Genomic DNA, 21,663 nt, shown 5'->3' on the forward strand with positions numbered 1-21,663 from the left:
GTAGCTTTACAGAAATCCATATATATTTTTTTTATTTAAATTGATCCCTTATTTTATTTTTTTATTATTATTTTGCTGTACAAACTCTAACAGCTCTGGAATATCTTTGGAACAGTAATCAACATTCAAAACTTTGGAATTAATTTGGATTGTAATTTTTATGCAAACAAATTCTAAATAAACATTTTTGATTATTAAAAAAAAAAAAATCTGCATAAATCAATGCAGTTGACTATGGCATGATCACTCGGTCTGTTCTCATATTCAGGTTACAGTGTGTTTGTGGTTGGAGTGGCTGATGTGGACTACGCTGAGCTACAGAACATCGCCAGCAAGCCAAGTGAACGCCACGTTTTCATTGTGGATGACTTTGATGCCTTTTCCACAATACAAGACAATCTGGTCACCTTCATCTGTGAGACTGCATCTTCCTGTAAGTGCAAGTACAAAATGCCTGTTCATCGTTTCTACTCTCAAATAATATTTGAGTATTTTTTTGTTTTTGACATTATGAGTCATTTTAAGGAGTTAGTCATAATTTTACATTAAAACATCCTTTAACAAGTATCAACTAGGTAACGGTTTACATTGGTACTAAATAAATTATTAAATGAAATCGTCTATGATAGTTGACTTATTTTGGTCTGTATTTTACCTTTTTTTTTTTTTTTAAACATCATGTGACCAGTGTTCATTAGACTCTATGCATTATTGAACTTGTTTCCTGATTCCTCTCACAGCTTGTCCGCTGATCTACGTGAATGGCTTCACATCACCAGGTACAGATAATAATAATTATACTAATACTAGTAATAAATAAATAGTTAGTAATAAATTTTATAGCATTATATACATATGAATGTTGACATTCAAAACCATTAAAGCATTTTATGTGTTTCTAAAGAATGTTTAATGCTTTAAACAAAAAAAAAAATCCAAAAAATATTCATAATAAAACATATAGTAAAACATGATAAAATAATATAAAAACATGAATAAAATAACTATAAAGCTGTGAATTTTCTACTTTAAATATGATATAAAATATAATACAGTAAAATAAAGGCACCAATAGCTATGAATAGCTGGTCTGGTTAAACATGTATATTTGTATGAGTTTATCTCCCAGTGACAGAGTTGTCAGGGTTAAGAGTAAGAGTGAAGTGCACAGGATGGTTATACTGCTTCTGGAGTTTTGTTTCAGCAATCAGAGTTTCATCTCTTTCAAATATTTTCTGCAGATCTCTTTTTCCATCTTTCTCAATTATTTATTTCTGTACAAATTCTCACAGGCTTCCAAATGCTTGAGGCGTTCAATCTGACTGAAAAGATGTACGCTTCGGTTAAGGGGGTATCAATGGAGCCAGGCTCCTTCAACAGCTATACAGCCTTCAGACTCCATAAAGATGCCTTCATCAGTCAGCCTTCAGTGTAAGTTCATTATATATATATATATATATATATATATATATATATATATATATATATATATATATATATATATACACACACACACACATACTATGCTGCTTTGTTGGTTTTAAGCCTGGTAATCAAATTTTCTTTTATTTCTTTTGGAAAATGTATTTTTTATTTTTAATAATTCCAAATTTATTGGAAAATCTGAGCTTCGTAGAAAAAACTGCATCCGACAACTAATACCTAATTTCCATTCTCAGCTGATCATTGTTCAAAAATATTATTAAAAATAACAAATGAGTTAGTTAGGATAAGCAGTACAGAAAATGGATGGATGGATGTATGGAATTTAACACAGAGGTTTATCAGTACCATGGTCCCCTCTTGTCTGAATTAATGATGCAATTTGCATAAGGCTTTAATCAAAGCATTTAAATGTAAATATTTTAAAGTGGATAATGTAAACATGCCTTTTGTGTTTTCCCAGTTTTATGTTTTCATGGTTTGTATAGAAATTGCTTGTTTTCCCACCCATAATAGATGAAATAAACAGTTCTTGATCACAGACCCAGACCTTGGAACCCTATTGTATCCTTAGTCTAACTAAATAGCACTAATGATCCTCATTACAAATAGAGTTCACATCAAGGCAGTCGTTGAGGTAAATACAGCTTGTTGCTGAACTACACCATTAAAGAAACATAGAGCATTTTCAGTTTTGTTCTTTTAGTCTTAACATGATATGCATTGCCCAGCAGCTCTCAGCTAGATTGTTAGACCTCACTGTTAGTTAAGGAGGCTTGAGGGATTTATAACACCCTGTTAAAGTGAATCCTGACAGGTGGTAATGTTTGAAGGGCTTCATTTTCCTCAAGTCTCAGCATCAAGTTCGGTCCCCAAAAAGCTTCCCAGAACATTATAATCCATTTCTCTTCCACAAATCTGTGATCTTTTTACTATACACACTGCAGTATCAAAATATATCCAGTTACATTGACATGCCAGATTTGACTTTAAACCTCCCTTTGGGAACCCCTTAGAACCTCTTAGCTAATGTGAAAACGGGCTCCTGGATCTGTTATCTTTTATATATATATAGATATAGATATAACAGATGCAGATAATATTTTTTTCAAAGTAAGTAGTACAAACCTAACTCTAGTTTTGGGTTCAATAGAGACATCCATCCCTTTGGACTTCCCCCGTCCTACACCATACTTCTGATGTTCCGGCTTCTTCCAGACTCACCCAATCAGCCTTTCGATATCTGGCAAGTGTCTGATAAGGGTCACAAGCCTGAGGTCGGCATCACTATTGACCGTAAGTCTAAGTTTAGTCCCTCACATTAAAAAAAGGAAATGTTTTGAGGCTTTGTCTTATTTTATTCTTATTTACTTAGTTCACTTTGTTGTTCATTGTAATGCTGCATCTATCTATCTATCTATCTATCTATCTATCTATCTATCTATCTATCTATTTATACACAGATATTAACATTAGTTTTCAAATCCTCACTTTTACAAAAGATGTTCATATGCAACTTTCAGAAACTTATACTTACAAAGGCAGCATTAGTCCTGAAGAAGTGAGAAGTTTGTACATTGGAGCTCATTAATGACACAACATGCACACCAGCTGACTTTTCTTGCTTTTATTATTTTCTTCCCTCTTTCAATTGGCTGTCCTCAGATCACCATGAATGGTATCTAATGGTCTCCAGGCTTCAAGCCTGCTTTCTTATGCCTCTCTCAGTATGCAGGCTTGACCTTGCACGACTTCTTCCCTCTAATCTTCACTCTTCAGACAATTTACTAATTGTCATATTTGGCGCAAGCTTCACGCAACATTTCAGTACTGCTCATGAATGTTTGCTGTGAAGGATGTTTGTACTTTCTGATACTGACGCTAAGAAGATCTTGGAGGCCTATCTGACAATTTCCTGTTCTCTTTCTCTCTCTTTTTGCAGCCTCCAAACAGACCATATCATTTTATAACAAGGACACACGAGGAGAGCTTCAGAAGGCCACGTTTGATAGTCCACAACTGAAGAAAATATTCCATGGAAGCTTCCACAAGGTAAATGCTGCTGCTTTTGTGCTCCATATGGAACTCTGGATGTGGATCTATACAGGGTGTGGCACATCAGTCAAAAGTGTTTCCAGTTGTACCTACATGTGTTTAGTGACCTGAGGATATACAGCTGTCTAGGATAGTAGGCATTCCAGATGTTACGATTACAGGTGATATGCATTTAGGTGGTTTGTAAATTTCTGTTCTTTAGCAGATGGTACTTTCGAGCGGTTATGTAATGTGTAGCTTAAAGGAATCATACACTATTTCACAGGTCACGCTCAATAAGGTTGCTTGCTATACTGTGGGATATTTATGGACAACTTCATTCAGATTTGATTTTATGAAATAAATGTGCGTGACGCCTAAATGGGGAAATGAAAACACTTCATACTGTAGCCATTTATCAGTAAAGCTAACGTCAATCCTACTTTTAATAGTACTAGTCGTAGGAATTGGGATTTGAAGTGACAGTTTAATTGACAGATTAGTACATAAAAACTCGAATCGCAGGGAATGTTTAATGGACAATGTGTGATGTTGTGCATTCTATCATTTCAGCTGGGAAAAATGGCAAGCAACGTACCTTATGTAGCATAACGTTGAAATTTTAGTGGGTTTTAGAAATGTTTATTAAAACTATCACTTACCTCACATTCAATTGGTCAGCCAAGATATGATTGACTAAGTAATGGAAGGTAGTCTCACCCAAATGTCAAAATCTTTATATGATATTGTTAAGCTATATATTGTCTTTTCTTGTGAAATAGCATGAAGAGTTTAAAGTAGAACTATAATATCATTCACATATGTTTCAGCTTTCAGGTGTACACAGTATGTCCATATATGAATTCTAACAATGAGATATCTTGTCAAGAAGCCAGATTGAGCTAAAAAAAGAAAATAATCATCCTGGCTGTCTACAGCCTCCCGGCAAAGTTTTTGTACATTATTCTAAATTACTGCATTCAATTTTATGTGCATAGCACTTTTAACAAGCAGCTTTACTGAAATCCATACCAACCAAGCCAGAGGAACAAGTTTCAAAAGAAAACCTTTCTTCTTCTGGGTGACAATGGATAGTGGAATTATAAATCATTACAGTATGCTATAAAGCCAAAAAGTACTGAGTGTGTTGGAAGGGTAATCATTCTGAGCATCATAGTCTTTATGATTACAGTGGCAGGTCTTAAGTACGAATCTAAAGTATTCCAGGTGAGATTAGTAAAAGAAGTAAGAGTAAGTCTTGGGGATGAAGAGATTTTGGGAAGTACAGATCTTTAGGGTATACTTGTAGGATCATCAAGCTAATCAAGTGCAGTAGAAGAGCAGTTCTACAGCAGTAGAAGCATGTCAGGATCAGGGACATTGCTTCACACTGTGTTGTAAACCATATTAATCAGAGATTGTTGGGAACCAACCTTCTATTCCTTGTTAGCTATTTACAATTTGTAGCTATAGCACAAAACTAAAGAAGCAACCCACAGGCACCAAATGTCTTGGCTGCTTAACTACATTTGGGGTAAAAGGAACCTTGTGGAAATTTCTCTCTCTCTCTCTTTTTTTTTTGCACAACTGCTCCTTGCCAACACACAGGAAAAGTTAATACTCTTTCTGAAAAAGTGCTTAATCCTATTTGCCCAGGTTCTGAACAGACTGAGTGAGGAGGGGGATGTGGCAACACATAATTTACAATTGCTTCTTTATGCAAGGATCGTGAGGACTACTAAGCTCTTGCATTTTCACTAGAATCTACACTATAAGTCTATTTGGAGCTTTTGAAACATAATGGAGTTGTTAGCTGGAAGAGGGAGCTGGAAAATTTTGGGTCACCAGGATTAGCCATTAAACAATTACATCAGAACGTGAGTGAAATGGCAGGCCAAGGAGGGGGAGAAGACTGTCTTGCTCTCTCTGTCTCTTTCTCCATCTCCATCAATATCTTGGTCTCTTGAGGTCTTTTTTTAAACACACTTTACAAATTACATACCTTATACAAATGTTATCTATCTACATTTCTGTCTTCCTCCCTATCCATCTCTCACTTCAGAGCCTCTCTCTCTCTCTCTCTCTCTCTCTCTCTCTCTCTCTCTCTCTCTCTCTCTCTCTCTCTCTCACTGGCCTGGCTGTGTCCCAACATCTACTTTGTTGAATTACACGATGAGGGAATTCCTGTAGTTATTTTCACACTGCAGTAGCTTTTTTTTTGTAGTTTACCTCCTTGTGAGTATGTGAATGTAGAGGGTCTTCACTACTCCCTAGGAAACTGCTTATCACGTCTCCCTACCACCAAAAAGCAAACATTCACTGTGTAAAGGGAGTGAAATCAAGCATCACAGGCTTTTCACTTATTCCATGAAAGATTACATATATGAAAACTACATATCATGCTTCAGATCTACAATGGGATTATTATTAAAATAGTAAATGCTTAAGAATAATGAATAGATTTCCACAGTTACATATGAAACCTTTCCCTGGACTGCCAATGTTAAATCATCTCGCGTTCCTAGATAAACACAGATGATTTAGACTTTCTACTTGAGGTCTGTGCATCCTCTTCCACTGGTGATTGGTACTTATACTCTAGGTTGTTTTATTAATCTCCCTTGGGGTAGCTGTATAAATGAGCTGTAAGGTGCAGACTATGAGTTTTCTGAGCCACAAGGGTTGGCAGAGGATAGTGTTTAAAACTGATTCATGGTTTTATATGTCATAATGTCATAAACAGGCTAAATCTCAAAAACATACAATTGTGGAGCAGCTGTAACTGGATATCTATGTCGGAAGTGGCGTTAAATCCATTTGAATTGAAACTGTAGCATATTAAATGCAAGTTATTATTTTTTTTCTAAACAGACTAAACAGAAATATATTTGTCTTATGAAACATGACTAGTTTACTTTTTGATTATTATTTATATTTTTTATTTTCATTTAAACACAAGTTAAAATTTGCTTATCGATTGATTTATGGCAATGTAACTGTCATAAATGTTACTCCTCAGATTAACTCCTACTCAACACTAAGAGCTGCTCTAAGAATTACTTTTCACTAAGAAAACTTTTGTGGTCTTATACCTCTAAGACTACCTTTAAGAGTAATCCACAGAAGCTTTATTTTACATACCAGCCTTGGACTTCATTTCCTGGACTTAAGTTCCTGGGTCAGTGTTCCTTCATTGAGATTATAGAGTAGCTATTGACACTGTTGTTAGAACAACAGCTTTGCACAGCATCCTGACGAATATTTATGGAGTTTGTCCTTTGACCATCCGATAAAACTGGTTGAATGCCATAAATGTGGCACAAATTAATGACCCATTAACACATCTTATTGAAATGATGTGTAAAACTATCAATGTTTCACTCATATTCACATTAGAAACAAATAATTACAGTCCCTCGTGTTTTTCATCATAGTTTGGGCCATTTTTCTAATTAAGATGAGAACAATGAGAGCAGTGAGCTCATCCAGAAACCAGATGTGGGAAAAAGCTGAAATTAATAGTCATTAGATAGTTATACGTTATAATACCTTACTATACTGTTTAGTCAAAGGAGAGATAGCTGGAGACAATCACTTAGAGAATTCTAGGCCTGGCCAACTCCTTTAAATATGCTAATGCATATAAACTGAACATGTTTTATGAGTCTATGATTGTAGGACAGAACAAATTATCTGTAAGGCTAGACTGTGTGTTTGTATTGCCCAAACCACAAAAGGTAAAAATTGTTTTCAGTCTATTTTATAAATTGTATATAAATCTTGAACCTCAAAGTTGATTATTTTCCAAGAACAGCACATCTCAAAGTCTCTTGTACTGCAGCAAGTGTTACAGCAGTAACAATTTTAAACATGCTTAAAAAGAAAAACTATTATTATTATCATCAGATCAGTTTATAGATATTGTTAATGTTGTTGAACATCTGTGAAACAAGTTATTTAAACAATGGTTCCCTCACCAGCATCTCTTATTTTCTCTCTTAAAAGTTAAAAGTTAATGTTTAAAGTTAATAAGTGCAGCTTCTCATGTTACCAAGAAACAGGAAAACGCCAAGCCTTTCGCCCTGAAGATTTTCCCAAGTCAGAAAACATAAAGTCTCAGCTTTACCTCTGAGTACTGACACTGGAAACGTCTTCCAAAAAAGGCTAAATATACAGTATTTCTCCTCACAGAAAATGTACCATATCAATGAGGTTAAAAAAAAAAAATCTGTTTATGGGGAGTATCTTCCATATAAATGCCTGTGCATGAGCTGTTGCTATGGAAATAATAACATGTTAGAAAGATAATACATGCATATTTTGACAAGTTATTCGAACAGTGAAATTTATTCTGACAGCCCTGGAACATACAGTATGACTAAAACAAACTACATGATTACCCCAGAAGATGCTGTTGGAAAGTTTTTATTCAGCCTGACTACTGAAGAAATTTGGAGGTACATCTCTCATGACATAATACTGCAGTTGAATGCATCATGCCTTGTCAGAGCTGGAGGTAGAAATCTATCAGAGCTCTACAAGGAAGGTCTGCTGAGTAACGTTTCTCCCAGACACACTGACTCCCAGACATTGTCCCATTAGGGCCCTTCCCCCCTCCTTTTCCATCTTCTTAGTGCTGCTTCATTTCACCTCATTTACCCCCTGCTCTAGAAGATCGGGGAAGATTGCTCCAAGTTTCCCAGCATGATGTTCCTGTCTGTAGACTGTCTGAAATCCAGAGCCATGACTGTACCGTGACGTCCAGACAGTGTTCATGTCAACCTAGAACTTCCACTTCCAGTGATGTTGAGCAGAAGCCACTTATTATGGCAAGATCTTAAGAATCTTCCATTTTCCCAAAGGGAGGAGGCGGTGGGGAACAGCTGCTCTTGAGCGTTGCTGTTGAGTGGGACGCGTGCAAAGTTTGGAACGCGAGAGATAGAAAAGACAGATATTATTAATAATATCACTAACTTAACTCCATCATTGTAAACTGTGGTTACTGGGGATATGTATGGCATGTGTGTTATATTAACACTAGTGGTGGAACAAAACTGCTCTACGACATGCAGTGTAAGATTTCAAATGATTTTAGTATATGGTAATGAGAGACCACCCACTGGGAAGCAAACACGAGACTTTTACTCAGCTTCAGTAACCATTTTTTTCCTGGTCAGATCCTGGGATCTTGGGAACACTGGGTACAAATTCGGAATACACCCTGGATGGAATCCCAGTCCATCAAGGAGCAATGTCCACACTCACATTCACAACTAGAGGCAATTTAGTGTAGTCAGTTCTCCTATGAACATCTGGGAGGTGGGAAGAAATCTGGGAACCATGGGGAACCCACACAGACATAAGGGAAACTTATGAAACCCTAAACAGACTGTAACCTGAGATCAGAATCAAATCAGGGTCTCTGAAGCTGTGAGGCAGCAACACTTATTATGAGTTATAATAGTACCAAAAAAAAAAAAAAATGACACAAGAGAAAGATCAAAAAATACCAATCCTAATCTGCTAATTTCCGTCTGATGTTTGTTTGCATCTGGTGCATCTGGAAATATTTTCCAATTTAGGCAATTTTCTTTTCCAGCTCTGCTCATCATCATCACATCTGCATTCTATATCCATATAAGCTTTTGTAATCTAGGTCAGTGTGACATGGTAAACTATCAAGGTTCGTTTGAGATCTCTAAGAGGCCATGAAGAGGTAATAGCCCTTGTTTACACAGGATACACGGGAATATAGACAGTGGTCCTATCCTCAAGTGACTCATTGATGAGCCAGTATTTTCCACAGTCTCATGATCCTCATTTATAAATTTTTTTCAGCTTCACATCATGGTCTCGCCCAGCAGCGTCAAACTGAACTTGGACTGCCAGCAGGTGGCTGAGAAAGAAATTAAAGAAGCTGGAAATACATCAGCAGATGGCTATCAAGTGCTGGGCAAAATGTCCAAATCTATTGGCTCCAAAGGGGAATCTGCGACAGTGAGTGAAGCATTTTGAATTTATCTGAAATTTAGCATGTGAGCATGTGGAGTTCCATTCTTTCATTTATTGGTGTATATTTTTTTATTTGATAAATGCAAAACCCCCAGATGGATTTCCCAGCTGCAAAGTCTGTCATTTATCTTTATCTGGTGTTTTTAATCTGTTGTTGCATTCTCATTTGTTTTTTTTTTTTTGTTTTTTTTGAGTCTTTAAATGTGAAGCTTGGATCAAAGATGAGAAACATGCGATTTAATTTTTCTGGTGCATAGTTCCAGCTCCAGATGTTCGATATAATCTGTAGCCTGGGATGGACCAGCCGGGACAGATGTTGTGACCTTCCTTCAATGGTAAGAGTAACCTAAACAAACTCAATGCCAGTCTTTATACATGTTTCTCTGGATGGTTTCTTATTCCTTTCTGTTGTGTGTAAATATGTGTGACTCGAGTGTGTTAATTTGTCGACAGAATGCCAAGAGCTAACATAGCAGCCATGTGCACAAACATAAAGACATGTCATAATTAGCCAGACAGAAGCATCTGCGCTTGTACATCTGTGTCATCCTTTCCTTCTATTGTCTTCCTTTTAGTTTCTGCACTAATACACTAATACTTGAAAGATTTTACCCATCCCCCCCGAAACATTTTCCCATACTTTGCATTTATAGCCCAGGCTTTGGCATAACATCTGTCAGAAATGTTATCATGCCCCAATGAGTTTATGTGGAAATAAATGGGGAAAATGCTTTGATACCAGCAACATTTTTGGCAAGATAGAATTAAGGCTCATCATGTAGGATGAGCATCTCTGAGAAACAGACGGTGCTCTGTTTCCATTTGAGCTTTAACAAAAAGCATTTCAAATTGCTGCTTTTAAAGGCTCATGAAATTATGGAGTTTTGGATATAATTAGCGGTTGAAGGACAAGAGCGGCTCAGCTGCAGCTTCAAAACAGCTTAATGTCATTGATTTGCCGTTTGCCCTGTCTTTATATCGTCTTTCTTTCAGCCAATACAGCCAATACTTTTGTTGTACTAGCATGCCCTAATTCCTCATCACACAGACGAAAATGCTCAAAATCTCTTTCGTCGACATAAAAGAGCGACACCACATGGATCACATAGCCACCCTGCTGAAATGCTGTCATTCTTCACATCGCACTCAGATTTTAATAGAGTCCAGCTTCTAAATGATGCTGTCAGCAATAATAAGTGTTTCTCTGGTGGAAAATATGGATTTTAATGCACACACGTCATTTTTCTTAGTTGAATATTGGAAATGATTTTTCCCATGTCTCCACCAAATCCTCTTGAAAGTTCTCCTATTTTTTTTTAAACAAAGAATAAGATCATGTTTTCCTCCCATTTTTTAAACATAATCTTTTCTCCCCAATTCCACATAACCAACTACTGCATTCAGTTTTGAGACCGCTTTCATTAGTAGCTATATGACTTCTTCTGCACATTCTTGGTGTTAATTTTGCTGTGAGTTCATCTCTGAGAACCCTCTTCTCCTCTATATTTTGCCCTTTTTTTGGACTAGAGTTGTGACTAAGATTTACTCTTGAGGAAGCGGAGCAATTGCTGCTCTAATCCTCACCGGCCTCATTCATCTCCGCTAATCTCGCTCATTCTATCTTCATGTTCTAGAGAGATGAGTCCAAGTGTCCACCTCTTCCCAACGCCTGCACATGCACGTCAGACAGCTCTGGGCTTCCCGGACCGCAGGGGCCTGTGGTAAGATGTTTTTTTAGAAAAGGAGTACCTGGAGTAGACAGTATGTCCAGCTACGTGCAGTATATCCATTTCACATTCTGTCTGTTAGTAAGCTCAGAATTAGCCTTAGGCCATTGTGCTGTTTCTCATTCAGGATTTTATCCATCATGAGCACAGCATAAGCCATTAAGAAAAGAAATTTTGGCCTAAAATATAATTTAAACAATGTCCTTGTATTCCAAGTGCCAACACATGTTTGGTATCCAAAGTTTACTTCTGTAGTTTTGGAGATTTGGTGGTAATGTGGTAAAGCACAGGAAGCTCAAAGTCTCAAAGTCTGCTTTGTGCAAAATGCATGTTTAAATCATTACATACTTACCTCAAACTGTTTTGTGTATCAGACTTTATTATGTGGTTTCGAACACTGTGTGACACGCTGTTATCTATTAAAAAAATTGAACAACGGCCATCTTGATGCTGGAATCACTTCCTCAGCACATAGTTTGGTGTCACTCCATGCAGTTATCAGACTCAGGAAAGAGGTCTGACTCAATGTTTGAAAGCTGAATTCGATGTAAGAATTGATTTGGATGATATAGTACCAGTTTGATTTGTATATTTCTTTTTTAATACAGAGCGTTGCAGCATGCAGTTTGCATCACACTAAACCGGTAGATGTGAGCTTTCCTTACTTAGCTACAGTATAAAACTAAGGAGAGTATACATGTTGACATTACTTGGAATAAGGGGGAAAAGTGATAACTTCCTTTATTGGACAAACTATTCTTAGAGAGCTGCTCAACATATTAACATATGTATATCCAAGAGGGATGTGTTTTATTTTTCTGGTTTTATGAACTAGCTGAGACAAACTAATCATATGTAACACATTCATAAAGAATTCTACCCTGTTGAAGAAGTAAATTAATTCTATAACTTGCTGTAAGAACCGGCGTGTTTAATAACCATGTCGACACGGATGGTCAAAGGCAGGTCATGTGCACCTTTTGGCTTGATAATTGACTGCTGTGTGAGCAGATCACTGGAGTGTTGTGTGTGAAATATCTCTTTGACTTTCCCAGGGAGCACCTGGGAGCAAAGGTCCTCGAGGTGAAAAAGGAGAAAATGGCGCTCTTGTAAGTATCATATTCAGGACTTCCTGTCCATAAACTTTTATCTTGAGACATGGTATTCAGTGAAGTGAGCAAATATGAACCAGTGAATGGCTAAGACTTTTCTCATGTGTGTGATACTGTAGGGTCCAGCTGGACCTCGTGGAGAGATGGGTCCACCAGGCCCGATGGGTCTTCCAGGACCGCAGGGCCCCAGTGGGCACTCCATTCCAGGAGAAGCTGTAAGTTATCCTTTTGGCTTTTTTCTTCCCGCATAGACTCCTTCCCAGTCCATTGTATCTGCTCTCAGCCAGTTCTCAGTAGTGAGCTGTATATCTCTAAGGGCCCCTGAACTGAAGGATTACCCTGAACATTTATTTTGCCCTGAGTGGAAATTGCACACTAACTGTGGTTCGGCGTCATGCATTCCTCCAAGTCTGACGGCCTCACACTGAATACTCGACACTCTTTAAAACACCTTATTCTTAATGCATCTACATAAATCTGACTCCAGATCATTTCTTCCCTCCACTCAGTTACGGAGTCTCTTCCTTCCCTTTTTAAATCAGACATCATGAAGGAGCAGTTTTCCTAAAATCCTGCCCTATCGATTTGATTTATGTGTCAGATTTCCAGTAGAATGACAGTACATAACCTCCTCCACTCACCTTGATGAATATGGTTTTAATATAAAATCCTCTTTATCTTCTGCTTCTTTTTTTTCCATAGGGGCGTCCAGGACCGAAAGGAGATCCCGGTGATGCTGGACTACCTGGGCAGAAAGTAAGATTTCTATTGACTAAGTATATTTTTGGAGAAAAAAAAAAACATTACGCAGCTCATGCTACTACTCTGGATGGACTCCATATGGACTCCAAAGCTCAGAACCTATCAGCTAGTAGGGAGGCAGCAGTTACTCACAGGCATAGATCACGCTGAAAGATTTAATCTGTAAAACATAAATTGGCTCAACACAATATTAAGTGTTGTAGTGCATTTGATGGTTTAAAGCTTTCCTGAATGCTTTTCCAGGATGCTTTTTTTAAATTTAGAACATGTATGGAGCTAGCAAAAGGATTACAGCAAGTTAACTGTATCTAAGCAACAGGTATGGCAGGCAGGTATAGCTGTTGTTTCTTCATTGGTTATGTTGCTGAATGTCAGAGCTTAGCAGTGGGATGGTGCGATTTGAAACAAAATCATACAAAAACTGAAATTAGTGAAATTAGTGAAAAGCATGATGATTAAGATTATTCCTATTAGCAGGATATTTATGTTTCTTTCTAGAAATAAATGCTTAAAATAAGCAACGTTATCTGTCAATAGAATAAAACAGCTTAAAGCTTAAAATGAATATGTCTAGATAGTCTTAATAATCCCAAGAAAATAAAAAAAAAAAATTAGTTAAATTCAACCCATTTATGATATTTTCACCTACTGTAAACTGATATTATTTTTGCGATGGAAAAACAAACTTAAGCAGTTGCTTATATGAAAGATCAAAATGATGAGAAGAGATAAGTGAATAAGGAGGGGTATTTTGAAGGAAAAAAAATTTGTAGCATATTGAACACACTATAAAAAAAATTCATGATGGGTGCTCTGCAGGTGAACATACTAGATGCAGATGCTATAGCAACATGTGTTTAATAGGTTGCAGCCAGGTTTATAATGGCCAGTAAAATGGATCTGGCATATACTATGTTCCCTGTAAATCTTACACCAAGGCATCAACGGTGAGCGGGGATTGATGAGGAGGGAAGAAATGTTTTTTTTTTTTTTTTTTGGGGGGGGGTAAACTGCTGAAGCCATTTAAACCAATTCAGAAATAACATCATAAAAAAATAAAATACTGGAAAGTGTGTTTTGCAACTGGTTTAAGTTGCTTAGTCAAAGATAGATGAGGTGTGTTCACTGCTAAGAGTGTGTCAAGTGTGTAAATGTGTTTCTGTCTATCGCAGGGTCCACCTGGACCAGCTGGTCCTGTCGGCCCTATGGGAATTGCTGGTGTGAGGGTGAGTTCTGCTGACCATCTGAGTGCAGTGCATTACTGTCCAAAAGTAGATCTTCCTGTACTGTTCTGTGGAAATCTGGATCTGATTGTGTGTGTGTGTGTGTGTGTGTGTGTGTGTGTGTGTGTGTGTGTGTGTGTGTGTGTTTATACAGGGACCCCCAGGGAAAGAAGGACCAGCCGGACCCAGAGGCCCACAGGGACCAATGGTGTGTTCAAATAATAAGGATTTCATAGTGAAATCTCTTCTGGAAAATGCTCCTGCCTGGGCATTCTGCTTCTTTCTTGTGAAGGCGAAGCATTGGAAACTTACATAGATGCTGAAAATAGTCCCATTTGTGTCTTTGTAAAATGTATTGATTTTGATGTTGATGCTATTTTTGTGCAGGGTGCACCTGGATCTCCTGGAATGCCAGGTCCTACTGGAATTTCTGGCAAGTCTGGTGAAAACGGTGTTCCTGTAAGTAAATACTCACTAGACCATACTCTTAAACAGTCTTTTTTTAAAAAGAGAGAGCACATGGTATGCTATAATACAGGTGGATATAATCATTTCTTTGAAAACTATTATATCAGTTAGACAAGCAATGATACAATCAGTCACATTCCAGAAGAACTTAATATTACGTTGTCAGATCGCTGTGTGAAATACAACAGTGTGAAGACGACACGGCATCTCACTTTTACCTCTTTCACCCAAAGATCGACAGCAGCCCTCAGGCATTCCTCAAAACCCACTCAGTGACATCAAGAGTCTGAGAGATTTTCCAGCTAGCGATAAACTAATGGATGTTTGTTTAAAGCAGTGAATGTTGTGGCTGAGGAGATTTAAGAGCAAGCAGGATTTGGGTGTTCAGATGTGGTGGCGTATGTAAAGTAGAATATGTTTTTCATTTTCACAGGGACCCAGTGGAATGAAGGGAGACAAGGGTGAAAGAGTGAGTGATGGCTTTGATTTCATTTTTATTCATAGTTTGGATTCAGATTTTTCCTTTCCTTTTTTTGTGCATGAATATGCAATTAGGAATTCTGGTGTTATGTCTTTTAGGGTGACCTTGCCTCTCAGGGCATGATGCGTTCCATTGCCAGACAAGTCTGTGAACATTTAGTCAACAGTAAGTGTTATTTTGAATTCACAATTTTTTTTCTTTACAGCAGTCTACATTACGTTTGGTGCACAAATGTCAATCAATCCATTGTGTTCTAGTAAGTACTAATATGTAAGTATTCTACTTCAAGGTCAGATGGGCCGATTCAATGAGATGCTGAACCAGATCCCCAGTGACATGCGCAGTAACAGTCCTGGACCTGCAGGCCCTCCTGGGCCACCTGGTATTGCAGGGCCTCGTGGAGAACCTGGCCGGATTGGACAAAATGGTTTCCCGGGAAGGTCAGGATTGCCCGGACCGCAGGGAGAAAGAGGTAAGTTTCATTCCTCATTTAATGCAGTTGGATAACCGTGACAGTTTTCCTGGATTTCCTTTCCATGATTTTCGTCAAAAAAAATGTTTTAGTGCCTTGAAATAGAAGTAATGAATAAACCAATGGGGGTGTGCTCTTATAGGAAATAATCAACAATAATCCCAACAATGATGTGATGCTGAGCTACTATTACCATCCTGATGTTGATTATTTTTCTACAACATGAAGTTAATAATGAAGCATCGTGAAGTGTTTTATTCTTGTTATACCACAGGAATTTGCCAACAACATCTTTTTAATCAGTTTATTTTATATAAGTCCCAGATAATGAGGTGCTACTATATAAACATACAGTATAAAAGGAGTGTGTTAATATAAACCTATCATTTGAATTACAGTTGGAACTACTATCAGACCTGCTATTATAAAAACAATAATCACAAAGTTCCTTCTTGGCTGTCGGATTTAGTTCATTGAACCCTGATAGACAGCGCTTGGACTGAAAACCGTTTCTATCTCTAAATAACAATCCTAGTAATCTATTAACATCTATAGCCTAGTTCACACTGAACATGCTCAACTGTCGTTTGTTGGTCATGGAATGTCTGAGCAGTGTGCTATGATTTTCCAACAAACTCTGACGTAATCTGACCTGGGCACAAACTGTTGCCATGACGATGAGGCAAACATCCCTGAAAACTCCATAGAAATGAAAGCCTGTGTGCTATGCCCGCTAACCGTATGCCATTTTTGGTATTCTGTTTCATGAATTAAGAAGCAAAATCACAACAAATGTTTATAACTTACATAAAAATTTGCATCAAAATATTGTTCATAATGTATGACCTAATAATGTTCTTAGCTTACCACATTAAGATGTCTTTCTCCTTGTTGTTGAAACTGCTTGGGGGCAAACCGAGCAAAAATTTGAAAGCTCGGCACTTCCTCAGTCTGCAGTTCTCTGCATAGATTTAAGTAAGCACCATGTCTCTCATGTCGCAACAACCAAGGCTTCACCCTCAACCTCTTTCATTTCACTCTCTGACTTTTCAGGTAAAGAGTGACATGTGATTACACAAGTAATAGTAAAATTTGGATTGTGGTAAAAGGATCATCCATTTTTAAATCAGTCTGACTGTCCATGAAAAAGTTTGTTGGTGTTTGTTGCAGCAGTGTGAACATGATGGTTGTGTTCCCCAGCATTCTAAATCCAATGGTAAACTTTTAAAAGTTGGTGATTGTTGGCATTGGTTGGCGTCTGTTGGTGCAGCGTGAACTAGGCTTATAATAATAGTTATTTAAATTTCCCATGCAGAATAAGAAATAAATATGCTGCCACATTCTAGCTGCATTATTAACATGAAAACATTTACTGTGAAGAATTTGAAGCCAATGCCCATGTCTTTTGGGGCTCTTGTAGGCACTCTGAAAACTTGTAAGATCCGAGCCAAATATCAACTCATATAGAGACCCAAGTGACTGCTGTCATTACAAAAACACATGCCTAGCTTTTGGCTTGGCTGGGGATATATTGATACTTCTCTATCCTACATTTTCTAATAGACTTCCCTTTGAAGTCTTTCCAGATTTTCTGGATCAATGCACTATATGCATTTATTGTTTGCATGGTTGCTCTTTGTTCTCATAATGTTTCTCAATATGTTTTATTTCAGGTCCAGCTGGTGAGAAGGGTGACAGAGGAAGTCCGGGGATTGGAGAGCGAGGACAGCGAGGCCTGCCTGGACCACCTGGTAAGACTTTTCATATTCATATGCACACAAAACCACTTGCCTGATTAATTCCCTTTCATTACTGTAGCTGTCAGTACAATTGTCACCAGTCTTTCTCATTTCAGTTTGATTTATTTTATGATGGTATTTGAATGAAGTGAGTGTCACTTAGCTTGTTTTAACTGGGCCTTTTACAACAATAAGGTTTTCATTGTCCTTACCCTGAGCAGAATAATTCTTCATCCCAAACTCATTATTGTTCCACGTGTTCCTATTATCAAATTCAAATACAAATTTTATTTGTCACACACAACCAAACATAGTACGATGTGCAGTTAAATGCTTTTTACGACTGTCCGAGACATAAAATATAATTTACATAGAGTTGGGAAATGGGAAGGTATTTACAAAAAAGAGTATAAAAATATAATGTGAGGATATAAAGATGGGTGGCAGCAACAGTCTGATAAAGTACAGATATGTGCTGTTGTCTTGTGCAATATAATGCTGTGCAACATTAAGCTGAGGTAGTTGTATGAAATTTCCCATGAATACAAGATATATTAAAGGAATGTAGGGGGTGTGGGTGCTGTGAAGGCGAGTCCAAGCGCTAGTCCTTGGTGTTGTCCTGGTTCAGGACCTGAATGTCTTGTGGGAAGAAGCTCCTCCTCATTCTCTCCACGTTAGCGAAAGCACTTCTCTGACTGCAACAGACAGAAGAGTCCGTTGTTCGGATGGCTGAGGTCCTTCAATATCTTCCTGGTCTTGGTCCAGCACTGCTTACTGCAGATAGACTGTAGGTCTAGCGTTAGACTCTTATATAATAGTAACATGCCAACAATTTGTAGCATAACTTTTTCCCTCTCAGACATGAATATTCTCTTTATACTGTCTTAAACATAAACAAGTCATGTAATACAATTTAACTAGAAGTGGACATATATTTAATAAACCTACAGTGGATACCTCTGTAGTTCAATACCATTTACTAGTTTATCAAAACAATGTTCACTCATTTTAAACTGTTATGTTTGTTAAAATGTAGGTATACTTTGTATTATTTTTAAAAAAATTGTACTAAATAGTTTTTTTTTTTTTTTTGCCTATTGCTTACAAACACTGCTAGATTGTTAATTACTGAACAACAGAAACTGTGCAGTGTTGTGGGTTGAAAAATCAAACATTCAACACCATAAAGCAATATTATATTCACTCTTCAACGACTCAATTTCCATCAATGTTCTACCCACCATCTTTATTATTTTTGCTTGTCTCTTGAGCTGCACACTGACTGATTGAATGATAAAAAACAAACAAACACACTCACAAACATTAGCACTTTTTTTTAAAAATAAGTTGCTTCATTCTGAATCAGGCCAACCAGGTGAGTCTAGACAAGGACCTCCAGGCCCCACCGGTTCTCAAGGTTCTCGTGGTCCACCTGGTCGTAATGGTGTTGCAGGGGCTCGAGGACCACCAGGCCCTCCAGGCTACTGCGATTCCTCTCAGTGTGTGGGGATCCCATATAACGGCCAGCAATACAGAGGTACGTAGAATTTCTCACAAAGAAACCTGCCGCGTAACATTTGAAAAAAAAAACAAAACACTAATAACGTCTAATGCATGTATTAGCATAGTGCATGCATAGCTAGCTATTACCATAATGCATGCATAGCTACCTCACAGTTACATTAGCACTGAGGTTTAATCAATAGATTTTTTTTTTCTTTAACATAACATCAGGTATGTGAAAACCTGCTGATGTAGTTTCATAACCCTAACACACTCTCTGACCTGTTCCAGGTTCATAAACATTCTAAAGCGCCTGTGCTCCTTTCACTCTGAAATCATGAGTGAGTCCTGATTGAGCTTTGTCCTATGAGGATAATCACCAAGAGAATGATTAATGAACACTATAGAAAACAATATAAAGCCACAAACAAACACAATGCCACAACATTAAATAACGGACTTGTACTAACAAGAGTTTGCCGCAACTTTAACCGCCAGCGCAACGGGTGATGGCAGCAATGCAGTGGCCTGTTTACAATCTTGAAGCCAAACATCAAACAGGCAGATGGAGGAGCATGACCCAAAACACACAAACAACACCACCAGCAACACTTACTAACCAAGAGGATTTATAGCCAAGACAGCTGATGTTTAGCCTAACTCTTTGGTTTTCCTTTTTTAATCTGTAAATAAACTAATTGTGCCTTGTAAATGAACCCAAATTCACTAAAATTAGTTTTAACACCAGTAGCCAGCTTGTGCCTTGTATTCTGCTGTTTGCTGAATGCCAACACGATTGCCTTTTTTATTGTTTTTTTTGTTTTGTTTTGTTTTTTTAAAAATTTTATTTAAAGATGATGTGCCATAAGTAATATACCCTTTGACTTTGCTCAGGGCCAATTTGAACCACGTGCCTTATACATGACCCTGGAGGTTTTTTCTTTTTTCTTTTTTAAATAAAGATATTTCTGTACATGGTAGCTGAAAGTTTTTAGAAAGTCTCCTGTCCTCTGATATTCCTCAACCAGCTCCTCTGCTGTGTTACAATGACTCATATCACACACTTGAATCTTGCAATGTGTTTGATATTTAATATTCCCATGAACTCAGTGCTCCCACGTCTACGTCTCATTCTCATCAAACATGGGAAGAAAATGCAAAATTAACCCACTTTATTGTCTTAGCTATCAGTCCCAATTGTCTTTTATTTTCCAACCCATATTTCTGCTCTGATCTTACTGTCATAGCTCTGGTATTACAACACAATGCTCTTGTTGACTTTAAGTGTACTGTTACTTTATTGCTCAACTGGGCAAAATAATATTTCCAAGCAGAAGCGGTTCCTCGCGAGCCCGAGCCCCGCGAATTCCAAATACCCGAAGAAGACATTGAGCTCTCACCCAGCGAGCGCCTCAAGAGATCGCTGTCCCGAAGACAATTCAAATGGACAACGTCATAAAAAAATATGTTCTTTGCATAAATGTAAAGTTATTATTATTATTTTTGTTTTACATTTAACATTGCTTTCACATATGCTATCATGAAGGTCTATGAGCTTGAAATGACAGAGGCTCTGCACATTTTTTTTCTTTAGCGTCTCCCCTCGTGCGCTTGTAAATTGTCTGCTCCATTATGCTAAATCACATCATGTATTCGTATTGCTGGTGAGAAATAGCTTCCTGCCAACATGATCATAAAGCATAGCAAGTTTACACTACACACCCACACATCAGTCGTTCACGTCATCTGCCTTCATCACCCGAGAAATGTTCGTTTCATCATCATCCGCAGTAACACATGGCCTCCATTGCATTATCCTAAACCAAATATTTATCCGTTTTTTTTTATTTTTTATATCAACTCACAGCCAGTGTTTTACCAAAGGTGGAATTGCATGTCTGTCGTGTATATTTAGGACGTTTATTTGTTTTCTTTTGTTTGGTTCTGTTTTGTTTATTTTAACCAGAATATAGTTGTTCTCAATGTTGTGTTATCAGTATCAAACGCAGTTGGCATTTGTGTGCAAGACTATGGATATAGTATTGCTGCTTCATGTTTGTAACTGCAAATTGTGAATTCCATAGCCTTATTTTCTTATTTATTTCTGAAACAGAGGAGGCATTTTTCAATAAAACTACTGAAAATATAAAACAGTGTCGCACTTGTTTCAATCAGGATTGATGACAAAAAAACCCCAAGGAAATTTAACAGTGGATCAAGAGACGTTTTTTTTAATGGATAAATTCTCTCTGAAAAATTCATTTGAGTGAAAAAAATGTTTACTACATTATTTTTGGTGCATTTTTTAAGAACCAGGAAGTTAGTAGTATTGAATGTGTGACAACCCAGTGTTATTGCATCGTAAAATATGAGAGGTGTAGGGTTAGATATTCATACAGTAGATTCTGGAATTCTTGATTTGGCTAAAAATCTCAGTACTTCTGTGCTTTGTTCTTTTGTTAAGTGAAAAAAATCCATAGCAAATTATTTAATATTCAATACACAAGGTAAAAGGTAATGTTTTAGGTGGCCTTAGTACATCAGTAAGGAATAAAACACAACAGGGCATTCTGTTATAAGAAATAACCAATGACAGGTTGGTGTGACCAACACAAAGCGGAGTTATTGGTACCTGAACGTCATTATTTTCCTTTAACAGTTCCTCTTATATCACAGAAACTATTTTC

At 37.4% G+C, this 21,663-nt stretch overlaps 1 protein-coding gene across 4 annotated transcripts in view; it reads left to right on the forward strand.

Moving 5' to 3' along the window:
- Window positions 1–21,127, forward strand: part of col12a1b (collagen, type XII, alpha 1b) — an 83,646-nt gene extending 62,519 nt beyond the window's left edge. For 2 of the 4 annotated variants that reach the window (XM_017455696.3, XM_017455697.3), the window contains 20 exons: window positions 269–433; window positions 741–779; window positions 1,293–1,431; window positions 2,597–2,739; window positions 3,386–3,495; window positions 9,316–9,474; window positions 9,747–9,824; window positions 11,124–11,210; window positions 12,272–12,325; window positions 12,448–12,543; window positions 13,031–13,084; window positions 14,263–14,316; window positions 14,468–14,521; window positions 14,701–14,772; window positions 15,215–15,250; window positions 15,361–15,427; window positions 15,552–15,734; window positions 17,408–17,485; window positions 18,840–19,010; window positions 20,311–21,127. In XM_017455696.3, the coding sequence (XP_017311185.1) occupies window positions 269–433; window positions 741–779; window positions 1,293–1,431; window positions 2,597–2,739; window positions 3,386–3,495; window positions 9,316–9,474; window positions 9,747–9,824; window positions 11,124–11,210; window positions 12,272–12,325; window positions 12,448–12,543; window positions 13,031–13,084; window positions 14,263–14,316; window positions 14,468–14,521; window positions 14,701–14,772; window positions 15,215–15,250; window positions 15,361–15,427; window positions 15,552–15,734; window positions 17,408–17,485; window positions 18,840–19,010; window positions 20,311–20,435 (1,964 nt within the window). In that variant the 3' untranslated portion in view covers window positions 20,436–21,127. Of the gene's footprint in view, window positions 1–268; window positions 434–740; window positions 780–1,292; window positions 1,432–2,596; window positions 2,740–3,385; window positions 3,496–9,315; window positions 9,475–9,746; window positions 9,825–11,123; window positions 11,211–12,271; window positions 12,326–12,447; window positions 12,544–13,030; window positions 13,085–14,262; window positions 14,317–14,467; window positions 14,522–14,700; window positions 14,773–15,214; window positions 15,251–15,360; window positions 15,428–15,551; window positions 15,735–17,407; window positions 17,486–18,839; window positions 19,019–19,267 lie in introns of those variants that run through there. The other 2 variants (XM_017455698.3, XM_053675552.1) reach the window with 2 other exon arrangements.
- The last annotated feature ends 536 nt before the right edge of the window (window positions 21,128–21,663 follow it).

The sequence above is a fragment of the Ictalurus punctatus genome, chromosome 25 (genome assembly GCF_001660625.3).
Source record: "Ictalurus punctatus breed USDA103 chromosome 25, Coco_2.0, whole genome shotgun sequence".
NCBI classification, from domain to species: domain Eukaryota; kingdom Metazoa; phylum Chordata; class Actinopteri; order Siluriformes; family Ictaluridae; genus Ictalurus; species Ictalurus punctatus.